Source organism: Passer montanus, unplaced genomic scaffold (assembly GCF_014805655.1).
Source record: "Passer montanus isolate IOZ18808 unplaced genomic scaffold, ASM1480565v1 scaffold19, whole genome shotgun sequence".
NCBI lineage: Eukaryota > Metazoa > Chordata > Aves > Passeriformes > Passeridae > Passer > Passer montanus.
This window is the reverse complement of record NW_024366480.1, coordinates 3,101,408-3,120,598: the sequence shown is the minus strand read 5'-3', so window position 1 is coordinate 3,120,598 and position 19,191 is coordinate 3,101,408. Positions and strand designations below refer to the sequence as shown.

At 42.3% G+C, this 19,191-nt stretch overlaps 1 protein-coding gene across 1 annotated transcript in view; it reads left to right on the top strand.

Annotated features, from left to right (window-relative positions):
- Window positions 1-2,431, top strand: part of NIPAL2 (NIPA like domain containing 2) — a 49,953-nt gene extending 47,522 nt beyond the window's left edge. Inside the window, 3 exon segments of the mRNA XM_039706259.1 lie at window positions 517-580; window positions 1,885-1,979; window positions 2,291-2,431. Of these exon segments, the coding sequence (XP_039562193.1) occupies window positions 517-580; window positions 1,885-1,979; window positions 2,291-2,385 (254 nt within the window). The 3' untranslated portion in view covers window positions 2,386-2,431.
- Window positions 2,432-19,191: the final 16,760 nt, after the last annotated feature.

The following is a 19,191-nucleotide window of genomic DNA, read 5'->3' as shown; positions in this document are numbered from 1 at the left end:
AAAGAGCTAGTGATTCCTTCGGCCAGAAAGATTTGGCAAACTTGGCTGCTGGAGCCCTGCACTTGGTGTAAACATCAGGGACACAGTTAGTTATTGAAAATCTGTTCCCAATTGGAGTTAAAATGTCCACATGGTCTGCTGGAGTAGCTTAACGAAGTCCATGAAGAACCTCTTAGCTGTATTGGTATGTCGCTGCTCGTGAGCAAGACCTCGAGTTTGACCTGCACAGAAATTGTTGCTGACAATGCAAAAGATACGTGCATCTGTGCAATTACTAACCCAGCACGTGTTCCAGCCTGATTGACTAAATCTTCTCCAGTCCTATGCAGCGTCTTGAGAAAGCCTAGATTATGGGATATAGGACATAAAGCGAACACATCACAATGTCTATTAATACCTTATTTGGGATTTTTTTGCTCCGTTTAAGCATGACACTTCTCCTGACCCTCCCAGCTGTAATTCATATCACTTGGAAGCCAGTCAAGATCTGCAATTCTTGTTTCTGTCACATTCCAGGGGTCATATTTTATCAGGAATTCCAAAGTGCAGCTTTACTGAGCGTGTTCATGTTTCTGTTCGGGTAAGTGTATCAGCCTAAAATCTGCACTAAGGTTTGTACTGAAACAGCATTGCCTTGTGGAATCTCTTCTTTTCTCAGTAAGAAGAAACCAGCCTTGTTATTAAAGTATTATGGAATAGCCATTATAGTAGGATAAAAAAAACATTAAAGGAAAGATTGATGTCTGTGCTTTGGGAGTTTGGAGGCCTGGTTTTGAATCCAAATATGTAAAAATGTGAGACACTTGTGAACTACTAATCTCATGATGGAATGAAAAACTAGCATCATGTGCTCCTACAGCAGGAAGGAGAAGCCGCTGCTCTCCACCAAATATCAAATTATAGGGGGTGCTTTTTCAGCTGTGAGACATCTCCTCCCATATTCCACTGGTGTGTCTGGCTGTTTTATTTCTGCCCCTAGGCATGGGCAATTATATGAGCTGCTTGCCTAGAAGGCAGTGCTGCAGTAACTCTCCCTCATCTACCTGTGTCAAGAAAAATGTGCCTGCAGAAAAATTCAGAGCATGCTAAATAACGTTTTGAAGAATGACCTAGGTGTTGTGAGAGCAGAAACCCTCTGCTGGCTATCAGCACCACAACAACTTTTGGGAGGGGTGCCAGTTATACTAATGGGCACAAAATGTTTAAAAGATCTCCTAGAACTGCTGGAGGTGTCTTGCACACAGTGCTGTCAAATAAACGGGGCTGATAGCTACAGACATCTTCATCTTCTGCAGCTGGGCTGGAGTAGGTGCACACAGCCACTACCTTGTCTGACTGCTGGAAAAGGCACAAAAAACAGAGATGAGCAACCATGTACTTGGCTGCTAGGAGTTAGGGGTTGTGTGTCCAAGACACAGCGGATAGATGTGTCCAGCCATAGCAGTTTTTCACTGCTCCTGGCTTACAGCCTGCCCCTGAGACACACAATCAGAGGAGAAAAACAACAGAGATGTCGATTGTCCGCAGCTAGACTGAGTTGTTAATGAAATTTCACATGCTTGAATGCTAGCTTGGATGCTCTGTGAAGATTTGCTCAGGGATTCAAATGCTGAGGTCTCACACCCACAGGCATCTGATTAGGTATATATTGCTGGAAGTGTAATTTTGGCTGTGGAGCCTTTGGAACTGATAATAAAGCTCCAGGAGGCAAAAACTAGACTGAAAGAAGCCCAAAATAAATTACAGAGCTGCCAGGAAGAAGTGTTTCTTTATAAACTCAGCAACTTGGGTTTGGAAGTCCTTGAAAAAGAAACATGGAAAGAAATTCTCATCTCAGATACAGTGAACTGTTTCTAATGATAATGTGCCACTGTTATTTTGCAGGTGTCTCCTATCTTTCCTTGGTGTGATTATAATTGCAAGAAATAAAAAAGAGGACCATTTACAAATTCCTTTTATTGACTGTGGACATATTCCTGGTAAGTAGGGCTTTTTTTCTCTCTCTGTTTAAATGAGGTATCAGATAATGGGATGACCTAGGAGAATTGAGTCACAAGTATGCTCTAGTCATATTTAATAAATATACTGTTCACTTAATTTCTATTCCTGTTCCCAACAGATTTTTCAAATAATTTTTCAGGGTTTTTCCAAGCTATTGTTACAACCAGTCAAGTGAAAACAAAGATTACTGGAACAAAGAATGTTTAAATGATGGATTGGTGGGGAATTTGTTTTATTAAAATTCTTCACAAAGTTGTTGTTTTTTCCCTCTCTCATCACATTTCCTTAGGACAAAAACTGACAGGAAAAGTACAACCAGATTCTCGCTGTTCATGCTATGGCACACTGAACAAGGAAGATGACTTGGTGAAAAGGCAAAGCTGAAAGAAGAAAGCACTTTACATGTCAGTTAACAGGAGGAACACCACTGGAACAAGGATCAGTAGCACCTTTTTATTGAACATATTTAAGTATACATTGAACTCCTGTATGTTGATGAGTCATAGGATTATTTAATGCAAATTAATTTATCCCATGATTGTACCAAATGTATCCTAAAGATAAAGGAAGCCTTAATAAAAACCAAATAACCATTAATGAAATGGAATATTCTCCTAGTATTAATGCCTCTTGAGGACATTTTTAGAGTTTTAATTGCTTTTAAATGCAATGAGCACAGAACAGGATTATAAAAATTCCCCTTTGGAACACCTCAGATCTGTGTAAATGTTTAAAGACAAATGTGAGAAATTTTAATTTTTGTAAGTGATTTCAAAGTATTCTGCTATATATATAATCCCTTTTAAACCCTTTCCTTCCTGTTCAGGAGTCAAAACTGTAAGTATATATGAAGTAGCCACAAATAGAATTGTGTCTACTAAAATACAAAAATAATTTTGTATTGGGCGTAGCAATTCTGATTATCTCCTACCATCAGATTAATTATCTTATCTTTCAAGGAAATCAGTACTTGTGTGAGCAGTGGGAGAATAGTGTTTGCCATAAACACAGGCACATGGGCACACAACATTTGAGGTGCCCAGCCAAGGCAGGATTAGGGTACTGTACTTGACATTTTACATCCTCCCAGAGGAATCCTGGGCACTGGGCTGCACTGGGCTGGGCTCTATGATCTGTTAGCATAGTCTGGTCTGAATTTTAGCTTTTGTTTTCAGCAAAAGAAGGTTTTAGTGAAGAAAATGCACGGTTCTTCAGAGGAAGTGGGATAGCCAGGGTCCCACTCTTGGTATGTCTTGGAAAAATACCTTTAAAAAAGTAGGGCAACTCCTGTTACCACTGGTAATTCTGCATGAGGAAAGGCTGTAAAAAAACAGGACCACAAAGAGTCCCAGTAATTGTACAGTTTGCTCTTAATTTAATGGTTGTGTCTCCACACTGATTTGAAGAGCCAGCAGTGATGGGAACAATGACAGTACAGGCTTTGTGTTCAGATGTCTTGGTGTCTCTCCATCCCAGTGTCCCATCAGAAAAGCTTTTTCTAGGCATTCAGCATGGATGCACTCATCCCTGCGTGGTACCATTGATCCACTTCAGGCAGCACAGGGGTGCTGGTCACATCCTCTGCACAGACAAATGAAAGTGCTCTTGAAAAATGTTCATGTCTTGTTTTAGGATTAAATTAATCTGCAGTTATGAGTAGGGACTGTGCGTACTTTGTTTCAGGTCTACTTTTTTTTTCTCAAATAATTTAGTTTATTTATTTTTTAGATAGGTACAGCTGAGGATCCATAAGACAGTTTCATCCCAAATGCTGCAAAGCACACATAGAACTGCAGTATTTTGTGTGCAGCAATGTCCCAGGAACAATGGCATTTGGGGACTTGTGAAGCTGGTTTGCAATATATGGAGCTTTTCCAGCTGACACAGAACAAGATTCTGTCTGCACCTTATTTGTACCACCTTCTTGGCTTGGCTTTCCTTTCCCACCTAGCACCTTGAGTTCAAGTTTCTAAAGATTAAAAAAAAAAAAAAAAACCCAAAAAAACACGTGACTTTTACAGGCTTTCTCCAGGGAGTAAGGACATGCATGTCTTTCTTTTGCATTATTTTGCAAGTCAAATTGAAGCTGCTTGCTAAGTCTCAAGTGAGAGTATGTGCTAAAGATGGAAATAAGAGGCCTACAGGTTTTCATTCTGTGACCTCGGAAATGAATGGGTGAAAGGATTTGGTATTGTTGCTTTTTTAAAGGATTGGCCTTGGGCATCTTTCTGAAATCTCTTTTCATGGCTCAGGAGGGCTGCAAGAGGTAATAAAGGTTACCAGGTGTAGGATTTTCTCTTTAAAGCAATTAATCAAATGTAAAAATCTGTGGCAAAAATTATTTATCTTAAATTGGTGGATTTCTTCTTGAACAATTCTTTTTCTTCCTATGTTTTATTAAAAAATTATAAGGGTTAAAGTGTTTTATTTTATCTCTAGTGTATTTCAAAAAAATTTGTGAACCAAAACACTGGTAGAAATTATGTGCAATTAAAAGTTGTGATTTGACATGATCTTTGAGATGTTAATATAGTCCAACTAATTAATGCGTTACAGGATTGGAAAAACTCAGTTGAGAGAATTCATTACCGCTCTGCCAAGAAACAGACATGACTTGTTTCAAGAATCAGTTTCTAACCAATGTTATTTTCAGATTCTGCTTGTCATACTTAGGTTGCAAACACCACAGACAAACGCCTGCTAAAAGAAAAGCCTCTGCACTGGAATAAAAAAAACATCTCTGGAGCCCTTCTCCTTAATAAAGAGTTATTTTCTTGCAGTGCTTTTCCTGACATCAAAAATATGGGCCAGATAAGCTGCAAAACTTGTGTGTGCAGACTGAATTTTCCTGAACAGATCCTCCATGGGATGTGCAGAAATCAAACCAGGAGAAGGTGTCGTAGGCAGGCAGTGTCTCACGTGGTCCCTCAGGCTCCAGCTTGGCATTTTTGACAGACCAGGACCAGCAGGACTCATTTAGTGCTTGTTCCACTGCTGGTCACACTGCAGCAAGAGATGAAGTATTAACTGGCCAGGGGCCTGGAAATGGGAGCTCTGGAGCAGAGCAAGACTGTTTAATTTTTGCTGTAAAATATCAGGATTCATTTACCAACAGTTTCAGCTGGCAAACAATAAACTGAGTTTGGACTGGATTAGTCTGTTTGCCCCTGGGACGGAGCTGGTGTTCACCTGGCAGGCTGATTGCCTGCTACTCACTCCAGCCCAGCTTTTGGCAGACTCACATTTTGCATGGAAGGGCACTGGCCATCTAAAACCAAAGGAAAGAGGCCGAATTTTATAAGGGTTTGAGTTTCTGTGCTTGGAACCTGTGGTTCGTGCACCTGGCAAGCTGCTTGAATGGGTCAGCACTGCCAAAAGGCTCATCCCCTTTTTCCCAGCTGTGAGGTCCTGTGGCTTCCTGGGGCCAGTTCAGCTCACTCATCCTGTAGAAAGCATCTGCATCCTTCTCCTTGCTGGGGTGGCTCTCTGAACTGACCCAACCAGACTGACTGGAACATGTGATGGGACAGATGTGAAAAGGGGGAGAGGGAGTGAGACCTCTCTTGCTTTGGGCAAACCATCATATTATTTCTCTCCTTCTGAGATTCTCTGTATAGCAAGCATTCTGCTAAGATCACTCTTCTTGTATCACCATGCCTCAAAAGCAGCTGAGGGCTTCCTGAAACTCTTTTAAGTGCCAGACTCACTGGCTTGTGTATACAGAGTGATGAATGGCCCCAGGTGGGGCTAGGATAGCCAGCTTGTGGCAACCAGCAGTGTCCCAAAGTCAGCTAAAAGCCTGGACACATGTCTGACTATAAATTATTCTAAGGGCTAATTTTTTTATTTTCAGTGACTGTTTGCAATGAGGTGTATAAGCAGTGCTAGAAGAATGGACTGAAAAGTCTTCTACACTCAAACTGTTCTCACCCATGCAATATCTCTTTCCAGCCCTCTTTATGCAGGATTGATGGTTGCTTGCAGAGAAAAATACTCACTTTTATAACACTGAGGTGCAGATGATTAGACTGAGCTGTCTGTCAGTGTGCCCTTTTTTTACTGTCCTCTGAGGCTTGACATTTTTCTTGTTCGAGTTTGTTTGTTCATTCCTTCTGCAGAAATCAACTGGACTGTTTTAGCAACTAGCTGAAAGGAGATAGAGGCTAAGTACCATAATTATTATTGGAGAGCCAAGCTGGAAGATTTACAAACCAAGGCCATTTCAGGAGCAAAATACAGAGAAATGTTTAGTGGTCTCCATTCTCAGGAGTTTGAGAAATCCTGAGTTTGCAATGTTTTTGGGTTCTGGGATACAGTCAGGGACATCAGTGAATAAATAGTGATTTCATCTAATTTTGTTGTGGTTTTAGTTTGGGTTTTGCTTTTTTATTTATTTCCCACCAGTTTGGGAGTGAAGGATGACTATTCTCTGCCTAGAGAAGCAGGAAGGAAATACACCATTCCCTTGGCAGATGGGAGATGTTTCAAAATTTGTAGAGGCACCTCCCAAGCACCTGGCCGATGTAGCCATTTAGTTATAGCATAAAAGGAGGCAGCACTGGCAAATACATCACTACATATTAACCACTCCTGACCATGTAGGAAGGATCCTTGTCCTCTTGCCATGTGCTAAATCTATTCAGAGCACATGTAGCCAATCTGGCCCCTGAGGCTGCACATAAACATATTTTTGAGACATGCTAAATGGGATGCCTTGAGCATCATATCAGTGCCTCTTGGGCATGACTGTCTTTCATGCAGAGCTCTCGTTGGGTGTTCCCTTTAGGGAAATCAGACTGTGTGATATCTATACAACATAGGATTGCTCTGATACAAAGATACTGTACTGACAGAATATTCCCATGACCTGGGAAGTGTTTATAGAGAGTGCTCAACAAGGAAGTTGTGTAAACCTTAAACCTGCAGTCCTGGATTACATTCCTGTTAATTTCTTATTACCATGAGAGTAAGCATGGACAGTTTTGGTATCCACAGAATCTCAAGAATCTCCAGGCCTACGTAAAGGATTAGGTGGCTGCTGAGTAGGTTTTTTATTTAATCTAAATCCCAGTTTTGCAGTTAGGCCTCTAAAGCTTGTCCAAGACTTTCAAAGTGCATTTCATAGTACAAATCTCCATCAATATTTTGCTTGCTAACAAACTCAGGCATCAGTCCCAGGGGAATCTGTCAGTTCTCAAGGTAGCAACCAGAGGGACACTGTTGGGCAGCAGACTCAGAAACGTATTATGGTGGCAGGAAAGTTTTGCATGAACACAGAGAAATTACTCCAAGGGACCAGAAATGTACAGTGGTCTCCTGGGCTCCTTTTTGACAGTGTCAACAAGGCACTTGTTGACAGTTTTCAAACTACAGCTACTGTAAAGGAATGATTAAACAGGTGGTGCTAACACTGACTTCTTTACATGAAGTCAATATATCACTCTAGTCCATGGCACTAATACCTTAAACAAGAAAAGTGGCCAGTGGCCATTGATGAAGGAGCCAATTTCTGTACTTTGCTAAATCACTTTGGGAAAAATAGAAATGATTGATTTAAGCCTCCAGCACAAACATGCACTTGCCAGCTCTCCAGTTGAAGATTTCCACTCTTGGAATAGGCATTGCATTTGGTGTCTGCTGCCAGGTCTTTTGCCAGAATCATTAAACTGCTTGAAATAACAGCTCTGTCATTTGTCTTCCATTTGATAGCTTGTGGGCATAAATCCAGAGCAACATGAGCACAAGATCAGGAGTTTTCTCTCCATTTGAAAAAAAAAAATAAAGTTTTTCTTGAGTTTCAATTGCATGTGTACCAGGTGCAGAGCTTTATGCTGTCTAATGCTCTCCAGTACCCTCAGCCCAGAGTTAGGAGAGAATGCTTGCATGGCACAGAGGCTGCCAATTAAGCAGCTCTTACCTGTCACTGGAGGTCGTGGCTGGTAACACATTGTACAGCAATAGAATACAACAACACACTGCTGGACCTTCTACTGATTTCTGAAGAACTGCTGTTCTGTGCTTTACAATGCAAAAGAGCTGAGGAATATAATTTACTATGACTAAGCAACGCAGTTCTCCATGTGTTTATTTTTGCTGACAATATTTAACAGTGAATAACAACATGTCCCAACAATACTGACTGGATTCTGGATGCGTGGATGCGTTGCAGAACTTGGTTCAGCGCTGTGAATAATGAGGGTTGTTGATATAAGCAGGCAGCTTTATGTCATCTGACCTGGCCTCCTTTACAGTTCAAGTCAGGCAACCTCCTCCAAGCACTTGTGTGAACCCTTTGACCCATCTACAGAAGAAAACAGCCCATCCTCTCCTACTAGTCAAAGTAGAGGAATCACCAATGCCATTAGTAATTTTTACTAGCAATGAGTCATTGTTTGCTTTAAACTCTGCCTTATGTCTCTTTTAACTTGTTTAGCTTGCAACTATTTGCCTTTTGCCAGTGGTTTAAAGCACTTGGTAAGTCCCTCTAGCAAAACACAGTATGATGGATTTTTCACTAAGCTAGAGACAAACCTTCGAAGTCTGTCACCATCAGATATTTCTGTCAGCCTTCAAATTGTTTTCTGTGGTTATTTTCTGCTTTCTCTCCATTTTTCCAGTGTCTGCATTTAGCCAAACACAAAGTGAAAATCAGATTGTAGCAGCACTGAAGAAGTTGCACAGAACAGGATGAGACCCAGCGTGCCGTGGTTGGATGCCTGGCTTCCCCTCTTCCCACAGCTGCAGCCCTGCCACCTCTCCAGGGAGGTGTCTATGCTCTGTTTTGACACTGTAATTTATTGTTGGCTGTTTTGCACTCTCAGAGATGGAGCAGCCTCAGTGCCTTTCAGTGATTTGATTTCTGACTCATTGCTGAGTTTGGTGGTGGTCCAAAGAGTAGGTGCCCCTGCCCCGAGGTCCCCAGGAAGTCCAGCACAGCAGGAGACTGTGACAGCCTCTGGCCCAGGGTCTGACACAGGTATGGTGGTACCTGGCAATGGTAACAAGCAACATCATAGAGCTGCCCTTTCTTCAGCACCTGAGAGATTTGAGAGCTCAGCCCTGATTTGGGAGGAGGGTGACTAATTCAGTGACTGTTTGAGTTGTGGTAAGTAAATACCACACTGGGAGGAGTGCCTGGGTGTGGGGAGACCCTGCCCAGGTCAGGTGGTCTCTTCTCAAGGATGGTGCATCAGAGAGAAAAGATGCTGATATTTGACAGATGATAATATATGACAAAAAGGTTTCTGCTCTCTGTTCCTCACTGCTCACAGCCTCACAGTGAACCTGTGTTCTGAAAGCAGCACTTTGGGCATCTTCCCTCCAAGAGGACACAAGCATCTGGCAATGCTGGCTGGGACATCCAAACCCCAAAGACTAGTGGGATGTGCATACCAGCCCTGGCATCTTTGGAGTCATTTATTTGCTCAGGCTGTGGATCTCCCCATGCTGAGATTCCCAAGGCACCCCACAGGGTCCAGCTCCTGGGTGGATCCTGTTCTTCAGGTCCTGCCTCTCTCTGAACAAGGAATGAGTGTCCTCCAGCCCTTTTGGGGATATAGGATTTGCAATACCTTTGCAGTGCAGGGAATATTGGTATTTGAAATACCTTTGCAGTGGAGGGAATATTGTGCTTTTAAATCCCAAGGTGCTATGTTAAGCCACAGAACAGATGCAGCTATTTTGCTGGCAGCTTTACATAGTGAGTAGCTTGGATCCAGTGCTCTGAGGTATTTGAGGTGGTTTTTTCTTTGTAATTTCAAATGAACAGATCCTAATGGCACCTCAATTAGCCTGAGATAATTTGTGGCAGAGTTTTTCATTTAAAAAAAAAATTTCTTTTAATAGTGAAGTCTTTGCAAGTAAAAGGCCCTGTCAGAGCACTTTAAAAGTGATTACAGTGACTCACATTTTTAATGGCTTTTTTTTTTAATCTCAAAAATGGCTTTCTTCCAAATAAAATCCTACAAGGCCTCATATAACAAACAAGGGTTACTGCTCTTTTCCACACATAACATGAAAAATATCCTTGAGTGGAGCAAACTGCAGCCCATCTGCTGTAGCTTGGCCGTCGTGCGGCGCAGCTCGCTGGCCATTACGCATGGCTCCGGGTAAAGCAAACCACCTGCTTCCTGCACGAGGTCCCGCAGCCTCCCCCGTGCTCCTCCGAGCAGGAAACCCATCCAAAGTGCTGATGGGGGATGACAACCTTGGCATTCCCTTTCACTGCATTTGTTCTTGTGCCATTTGTTGTTCACTCAAGTGCTCCGTGGACTTTCGTCTTCTTTTCCATCGAAACTAGAAAAAGGCAGGCTTTGCCAGGGATAAATGGACTCTTACTTTCCTGTCTATTGTGCTCCCTTAATCTTCAGCTGCAGTCAGCAAAGTCTTCAGTTGGGAGCCCAAAAGGGCACCCATGAAAGGGCAGGGAAAGGAGAAAAGTCTTGGGGTGATTTTGCCAAGGAACAATCTGAACATCAGCCCTTCCTCCCTGATCCAAGGTCTGATGCTGCACATGTTTGACTGAGCTGAGTCTTTCATGTTTCCCACTTATGTCAAACAAGTACTCACTTTAACTCCAGAAGCATCCCTGACATGTACTTCCCAGACACATTTCCTAAACACTTATAGCACAGACAAACTGTAATTTTGCAAAGAATGTGCTGATTAAAAAGTGGCATTTCCCCCACACTGCTTGCCATCCTGCTGCAGAGCTCTGCCAGCACCATTACATGCTGAACATCCTCTCATGGCCATCCCTGTCCATGAAGGGAAACCTCTGCTCACCTTGATCACTGCTCAGAGCAGATGAGGGATGCATCATCCATCCACCAGCTACATGGAGAGGTGCCCTGCAGCCCTGGGCCCAAGAGGTGGGCAAGGCTTCAAAGGATGCAGCACTTTACAGAACAAATGGCTTTCTATGGCCTAAGTGAGGTCAGGGTACACACTGCTCCAGGTACCTCTTAGTGGTCAAAACATTAATGTGAAGTACAAGTTGAAATCCTTTCCCAGTCTGAACTGGAGACTGTCAGCAGTGTCTTCAGGAACTGGAAGAGACAGACTTTTGGGACAAGAGGACTTCTGCTCAGCCTTGACTCTGCTGCAACAGCCCAGAGGGTGCTGCGGCAGCACTTCATATTGCCATCAGGACAAGATGCTTCTTTCCTTCTGTGTAAAAAGAAATTAAATCCAGTGCTGTTGTTTTGCTAAGAAATAAACTGTTTTCACTATCTTCTTCACTGAACTTAAACCATACTGTTAAATTTACTGACCATAAACAACCATAGGTGGCACTCTGAGGTAAAGTCCTCATACGAAAAATTTCCTCTCAGATAGGAAAACACTGGGACACTGCTTACAGTGTTGTCCTGAGTCCTTCTGGGTCAGTCTCAAACGCAGCATTTTTGAGTGCTCAGAGGCATCTGGGTGTGTCTGCAGTGCAAATAATTCACTTAGATAAAAGGCAGCTGTGAAAGCCAGAAGATAAGGGGCCAATCTGTATGTCTCAAACACTGATAGCCAGATAGTTATGGAGCAACCAAGGATTGCTGGTAATAACCATGCCTCTGAGAAAAAACGGGATGTGTCTGGACAAGGGTGGCATACAGAGGAAGGGCAGCACTCTCCTGGGACAAATGCTCGTGTTCTGGTTCTTGGAAGTAAGCACAGCACAGTGGAGTGCAAGCATGAGAATGAGACTGAGAAGTGGGCAGGAAGGACTGTCAACCAAAGGCTGATCCAGTAGAAGTGGATCAACACCACCTCTGCCTCCCAAAGCTCTCTGGCTCATTTCCAGAAAGGTCAGAAAGAACAGACTGCTCACAAGAACTAATTTGCATTAAATGCAACAAATTTAGGTTCAGGGTGGGAAAATATTGTCTATAAAATGGCACCCCCAGGACCCTGGACAACCCTCCCTCCCACCCTCTCTTTCTTCTTTCCTTTCCCTCACTTTAATATCTTTCTCTCCCGCTTCTCTTTCACCATACCCCTCATTCAAACTCCACCACAGTGTGCTCAGACTAGACTGACTGGGAGCAGCACAGCAATTTCCACAGGCTGATGGAGCTGTTAGATTCAGTCTTGGCTTTCTGCAGCCACAAAGCTGTAATGTGAACTTCTGTCCACAGCAACAACCACCTCTTCTCTTTACAGTGGAACTGTGAGGAAAGAAGAAGACTTGCATTTGACCAGAGGCTATGTGGTAGCTGAGATACTCCAGGAGTGATATTTGTATTGGAAAGGCCAACCTGGCCTACTGCAACAGTGGCAGTAAGGGCTTCAGCAACATCTGAGGTGGTGTCCACTAGACAAAAAGAGTGCAATAAATTAATATTAACTTGCTGGTTTTATTAGTAGTACTGTTGCATCTAGTGTGCTTCATTCATGAGTATTAAGCACCTGGTGGAAGAGGGAAGCCTGATACCGCAATCTGTCATTGACTATAAAGAGTACAGACAACACATTAGGCAGGTATTTTGTGTCTTCACAAATAAATGAAATAGTGAACAGACTCCTCCAAAGAAGTGTTTCTCCATGCTCCTTAATCTAAAGTTCCATTAGCTTTTTTGAGGATTAAGCTGCAGATTGTTTGAGCAGTCCTAATGCAGCCACTTTGATGAATAACAAACTGAAGATTAGACTGCCCTTTGAAGGCAGTGGCAGCATGTGTGGATAACTGTGGGCAGTTTTGGGATGGGGGAGATGGTGGGGAGCTGCTTTGTTTTAGAATTATCTCAGAAACCATTCTCTGAAGTCCTGCAGAAAGGAGTGGTCCCCAGGGCAGAGGTGGAGAAATGCTCTCCCAGGGCAGGGACACAAGAACACCCGAAAGCAGAATTGCATTGTTCCCTAAAGCTGCCAGGCTGGTCAAGGATTGCTTGGCAGCAGGGTAGACCTCTCCATTGTTATTTACAGCTTTAACTTACAGCAGAATAGGAAATAGCACAATAATTGCTGTCCCAGGGAAGGAAATGTTTAGACTCAGTGCAAATACAACCCATGCTGGTCTGCTATAACATTCGTGGACAGACAAAGATCAAAGATCTCCTGGGTATTCCCATGGCACAGAGTATAAAATCAGAGCTGATGCAGTCAATACCTTATACTTTCTGACTGATGTCAGTGATGACCAAAACATGCAGGAACTGAGAGGGAGTGGAGATTTTAAGGGCAGTTGCATCAGCAGTCACAAATATAAGACCATCCCAAGGAATAAAGGTGGGGGAGTTCTAGATGATAAGGACAGTAAATATAGAGATCCCTGAAGAGCCAGATTTCCAATGGGTTTCTTTAATTTTCTGGATTAAAGAGTAGTCTTTTAAGAGTCTGGCAACATTTTCTTAGTGCAGAAGAGGTGCTTCAGAAATTAAACATATAAGGATGCTCTGACTAAAAGCAGAACTCTCTCCTCCATCAAATTGCCTTTCAAATAGTAATAAAATGTAAATATTGAAGTCTCCTCTACTTACAACAGTCCTGCTTTTCTGTTCTTTTTGAGGATCACTTGAGAAAGACATGCCTTTTTCCTTTGTCTGTAGGAAAGCAATAAAATTACAGTCATCTGAAAAACACTGGCATTAGGTCAAAAAAGGATTATGCAGAATTATGTCAGAGAAAAAAAAGAAAATTAAATATTTGCTACAGTTTAAGATAACTGAATTCCTCTAAATGAGTAGCACATTTATTGTGAATGTCAAAATTTTCAAAGGTAATCTCTTAAAAAGTCAACAATCAACATCACATGGTTCAGTCTGTACAGAAAAAAACAGTCATAAAATGTGGGGGTTGAATAATCACTGCTCTTCTCTCTTCCTATTGCTTTCTTTCTTTAAATAAGAAAACATACTTGTGTGTGTTTCTGTGTGTGTGTGTGTAAAACAACACAAATCTATCAAAGAGCAGGACTTATATGTCCCTGCATTACTATGCTTTGCTGACTCCAAAATTTGCAATTATGAAAAAAACCCCAGTCTTGTTTCTCCCCTACAGGAAGAACTTTCTTTGCTTGCCTAAATCATCACTTAAAACATTTTAGGATTAAAACATTACTAAACTTAAACATTTTCATCTGGAGTAAGCATTGTCCAGTAGGTTTGGGTGGTCAGCTTGGATAATTTGGCTTCTGTGAAGCCATTTGCAAAGAAGAAAAAAGTGTTGTTGTAAGTGATTTCAGTTTTTTTCAAAGATTGCTTTCTTGATAATGTCATACAATAAATCCCTAAAAGCTAGTTTATAGGCCAGCTCCACAAGACAAACAGTGAACAAATTGGCCTGGGCAAGAAAAGCTTTCCTAAGATAATAAAAACAACTTGTGCCGGCACTGTGAGAAAGAAGACAGCTTTCAAAATGTTTATCTTCAAGCTAAAATACAAGTCCCAAGTCTGAGTTTGAAAAGCAAGTGAAAGATTGTTGTCTTTGGTGAGGAGCTGATGCGCAGTGGGGAGTAGGGGGCCAGGCTGTCAGCATCTCCAGGTGGGACTGGGGTCAGCTGGGGTGGCCTGGGAGGAGCTGGGCAGGGACCTGCTTCCTCTGACACATCCCCCTAGTCTCAGAGGCACATCCTCTGCCAGCTGTGTCACAGTCCCTTCTCACACCCATACCCAGCACCTTTAGCCTCCCAGTTTGTTTCTCCCTTTTGATCCCTCCACCCATTAGCGTCAATGCATGATCATGCTGTACAATTCCTTTGCCTCTCCTGCATTTTCTGTGGACCACCCTACCGTTGGGATATCCAAATACCCTTTTCTTTGCCAACACATCCTTCTCCTCTTGCTTCACTTCATGTTGGCTTCATGCAACTGATTTAGGCAATGATTTAAACCTAGGGTGAGAACAGAGGCCAACATGGTGAAAAGGCTTTGGCTGAAACCTCACTTTCAGTCCCTAACCTGAAGAAGCTGCCACCTCCTGATTCCAGATTTCCCAGCGCTTCAGTTGCCTGCAACTCAGTGGTTTTGTGTATTTTGAAACATTTCATTCACAAGAAGAAAGGAAGCAAAGTTCAGCCATTACTGCATGAGCAAGAAGTGGAGGAAAAAACCCTGTCATCAAAAAAACTACTCAGACCTTTCCCTACCTCCCCCTACAGTCCAAGCAGGACTTCCAGCAGAAGGCAGTTTCAGGCAGTACTGGCATACACCTGCTGTGGAAGTACATCCATGGAATGCAACACAGGGCCAGCTCCTGGAGAAAACTTTTGTTGTTAATTGGATAGTTACAGGAATTTGGATGTCACCTAAGGAGCATATGAGATTGGGAGCATATGAGACTGTCTCAGTCACTCATTAATCCTGCACCTGGTACATTTCTGTGTAGCAAACACCACGTGCAGGACCATCATCTCATGAAATAAACAGTCTGAAGAAGCCAAGGGTCTGGAGAGGACAAACTCCTTGCCCAGAGTGAGCTCTTACCATGACAAATTTGTTAGTAGAGGTTTCCTCTGTAAGCCTCAGCCCTGCATGTTTAGTGGTTTAGTAGCTGCAGATGAGAGTCTGGATAAAGCTTGTGGGCAATCCCCTGCTCACTTTGTGAGTTCTTCTTCTGTGCCACCTGCAGAGGCTGTTGGGCTACAAAAAATGCACCTTGCTCCAAAGATGCAAACAAGTTGGACATCTAACTAGAGAACATGGTCACAGCGGATTTAGTTCCGAAGATCGGTTTCTTTGAGACCTGGGGAATAATAGAGCCCAAAAAACTGCACAAGGATACAGTAAATATTGGCAATCTCTTCAGAGTCCTTCACAGAAGAGTGACATCTTTGCACAGGGATCATCTCTTACTTCTGTCTCTTCCTTTTTTTGGTTAAGAGTGGCATCTCTACTTAGTAAATACCTGATCTGTCCTCAGTGCATTTTGTACTACTGAACAGCTTTATTGTGACAAGAGATGGCACAGAGGCACAGAAGCCAAAATCTCTTTAGGGACTCATAGATATCACATCAGCTGTATCAGAAATAACATGTAACATCCAAGGGGAAAAGATTAAAACACCATACTTGTGAAAAACATTGTTAAGAAGAAGTTTCAGACCTGCCTTGTTTGTTGCATGGTTAGCAGCTACAGCTTAGGCAGAGTAGTTACTGCTACAGCAGCTCTGCAGCCCTTCCTTGCAGAGAGAGCAAAACACAAACATTGAAGTATGTTAGAGGTCTGTAGCAATATGGGAAAGGGCCAAAATGGATGGTGGCAAATAGTGGGGAAAAGGTCATGAGAAAAAAAATGAGGGAAGTAAGTTGTATTAAGCAGAAAAACAGGGCATGACCCTACCATTTGGCAAAGTTACAGAAATGTTAACCTTTGGAAATGCTATTAGTTCATTGCTGTTGGAAAGTTGGCTAGAAAGGCAACACTCAGGACTGACTCAGTTCTAGGGTTTCTGCTGTGCTAAGCACAGTAACACATGAACACACCTCCTCCCCTCTTGGAGGCACGCTCGTAAGGAACAGCCACTAAATAGTGTTATTCCTAATATTTTGCTACCCTAGGCAACCAACCATCAACTCCACTCGGCATGACATAGCCTGCAAGAACTAGATAGTCTAGAATCAATTTGCTACTCCAGTTGAGTTTGATTTTATGATCTTAACACTTGTCATTTTGGGAAGGAACAAAACATTCACTGTTCCCAGGGTATGTAATGCTACTGGGAAGCCATAAATTTTAATTTGGTGCTTTATTTCCCTCATGAAGAGATGTTGTTCATATGTGCTGTCACAGCTGGGGGTTCCTCTTTTTTTTCCTTGTCCCTTCATTGAGTTGGAACATACTCAGATACATGACAGCTTTTGTTTCCATCAGTGATGGATGTTAAAGTGAGAGTTTTGGTCTGGTTTCCTTGGACTAGGAATAGTTTCACATGAAATTTTCTGCTGGATGAGCTGGCACTCCTGGCTCCCTCTCCAAGCTCTGCCAATCACTATTTTTTTTCTCTTCAGCATTCAGCTTGAATTTGAAGTGGCAGGACATAGAGACTGATGGTTTTATTCTTTAGAGGAAAGGAATTAATTCCCAGTGCATGCTGGAGCACAAAAGAGACTTGGGGAAAAGAAATGCTCTGCCAATTTATCCAAGTGTTTTTCAGGAATTGAAAGTGGAAACAGAAAACTTATTAAAATATTTGTATTTTTTATTTTAATGACTATCTTAATTTATTGGAAAACCCATACTCTATGGAGTCTTCTGTAAGATATATTGCTTCATATTTGGGAAAAAATACCTGGATGTCTAAAAGCTTAGAAAAAGTATCTGCTTTTCATTCTTTTCCATAGTGTTTTCCACTTGAAAAAATTTTATCATGACAAAAAATATAGGTACATACAGCAGAAGGCTCAGTTAATAGAAGTATGCCTACAGCAGTCTGTGAAAGACAGACACCAAAGGAAATTTTAATAACAGAAGTCAAAGTTCAAAGGACAATCTTTTCAGGTTTTCTTACAATTTGATGTTATGGAATAAAGGTATATCCTGCCTGTAAGGCCAGAAACCCTGTTTAGCTCCTGTTTGAGAAGGAGACTCAAGCTTCAGTCAGGAGATTGGCTGAAGCTTCTCACATTTTTCAGTACTCAGTGGTCTTAGCGTTTTGAGGACTGAAAAGGAGGAAACGTATGTTTTCCTCCAAGTCTAGGTCCCTATAGAGTAATTTATGTCCTTGAAAATATGCAAATTTATTTTACAAATGGATTTGGATAAGAATCAAGTTTTAATGGTCATCAATTTTATGACCTTCCAGATAGAAGAGTTGACCTCTCTTACTGTTTAATAGACTCTGAAATGCAGCTGACATGTGGAGTTCACTGTTTTCAATGGTGAAAGGAAGTTATTATTTTTGGTGGGGTTTTTTGTTCCCATCCCTGAAGACCACATGAAACCTGGCTACTGTCCTGGGACTTGGAGTTCAAGTTATTGTCTTTATAGTCCCTGGAGTTAATCTAATAGCCTGGGATCTTGACTGCAGAAAACATTTGAAGGAAAATGAATTTATGTCATATTTCCTGCATATTTGTGATAGGTGCTTGGCAAAATTAACAGCATCCCCCCTCTTGTACCGTGGGACAGTAATCTTTCAGCTTTTGATGGTCTTTTACAGAAGAAAATCTGAATTCAAAAATAGTGTTTCAAAATAAAGGTCAAGATTTACTCAGAATAGGATCAAAGCAGAATTTAAAACACAGATAAAGCATAGAAAGTTTTTCACAGAAAGACTGACAAAGTTCTGGAATGGTCTGCCCAGGGAGGTGGTGGAATCACCATCCCTGGATGTGTTTAAAAAAAGACTGGATGTGGCACTTGGTGTCGTGGTTTAGTTGAGGTGTTAGGGCTGGGTTGGACTTGATCTTTAAGGTCTTTTCCAATCTTGTGATTCTGTGAATTCTGTGGATAGATATAGCCATTCCCTCTGCTGTGGTCTTTACACTTGCACAGGAAAGTTGTCAAACCATGAACCATTCCCACCAATGACAAAACACAGAGTACAGCAGGAGCCAGGTTGGATGGGGCTTTGGGCAGCCTGGTCTAGTGGGAGGTGTCCATGCCCATGGAAGGGGGGCTGGAACTAGGCAATCCTTAAGGTTTGCCTTCCAACCCAACCACTCCATGTTCCTATGATTTTAAAGATGTGTGAAGCCTCTTCTGCTGCTCAGGCAATCAAAAGAATTATTTGCTCCAAGGGCAGCAGAGATTTGAAAGTCTGTTCATTAGGAAGCCTCTTGCCTTGTGTGTTGTGTATTTGCCCATGTGCAAGCCCTTGCACCACCACACCTTGTAACATCTGTGAGCTCTGGCCTCACACCAGCGTGCTGTGCCACAGAAAGGGGGTGGCTGCCTAGGACTCCACAAACTGGCCTTCAGGCAAAGAAGGAATTGCTCTTTTCTGGATATTTCTGCTTTGTTGGATAATCCAAAAAGGAGCAAAACTAATCTACGTGTCCACTAACCTAAAAAAGGAAAGTTTAGAGGCTTTTTTTCATTCCCCCCCAAATTAACACAGAATGGCAGGATCAGGATCTCTGAGCTACTTATTAGACTTACCCTTCCTTCTCCAAGACGGAAAGACTCCAGAGCTTTGCATGGGAAGGATTTTGACACAGGATGCTGTCACACTGCTCCAAGAGCAGCTTCCACTGAGGTTGTTTTCTCAGGCTCCAGTGTGTGTCCCACTGGGTGCTGCTGGACACCTGCAACATCCCA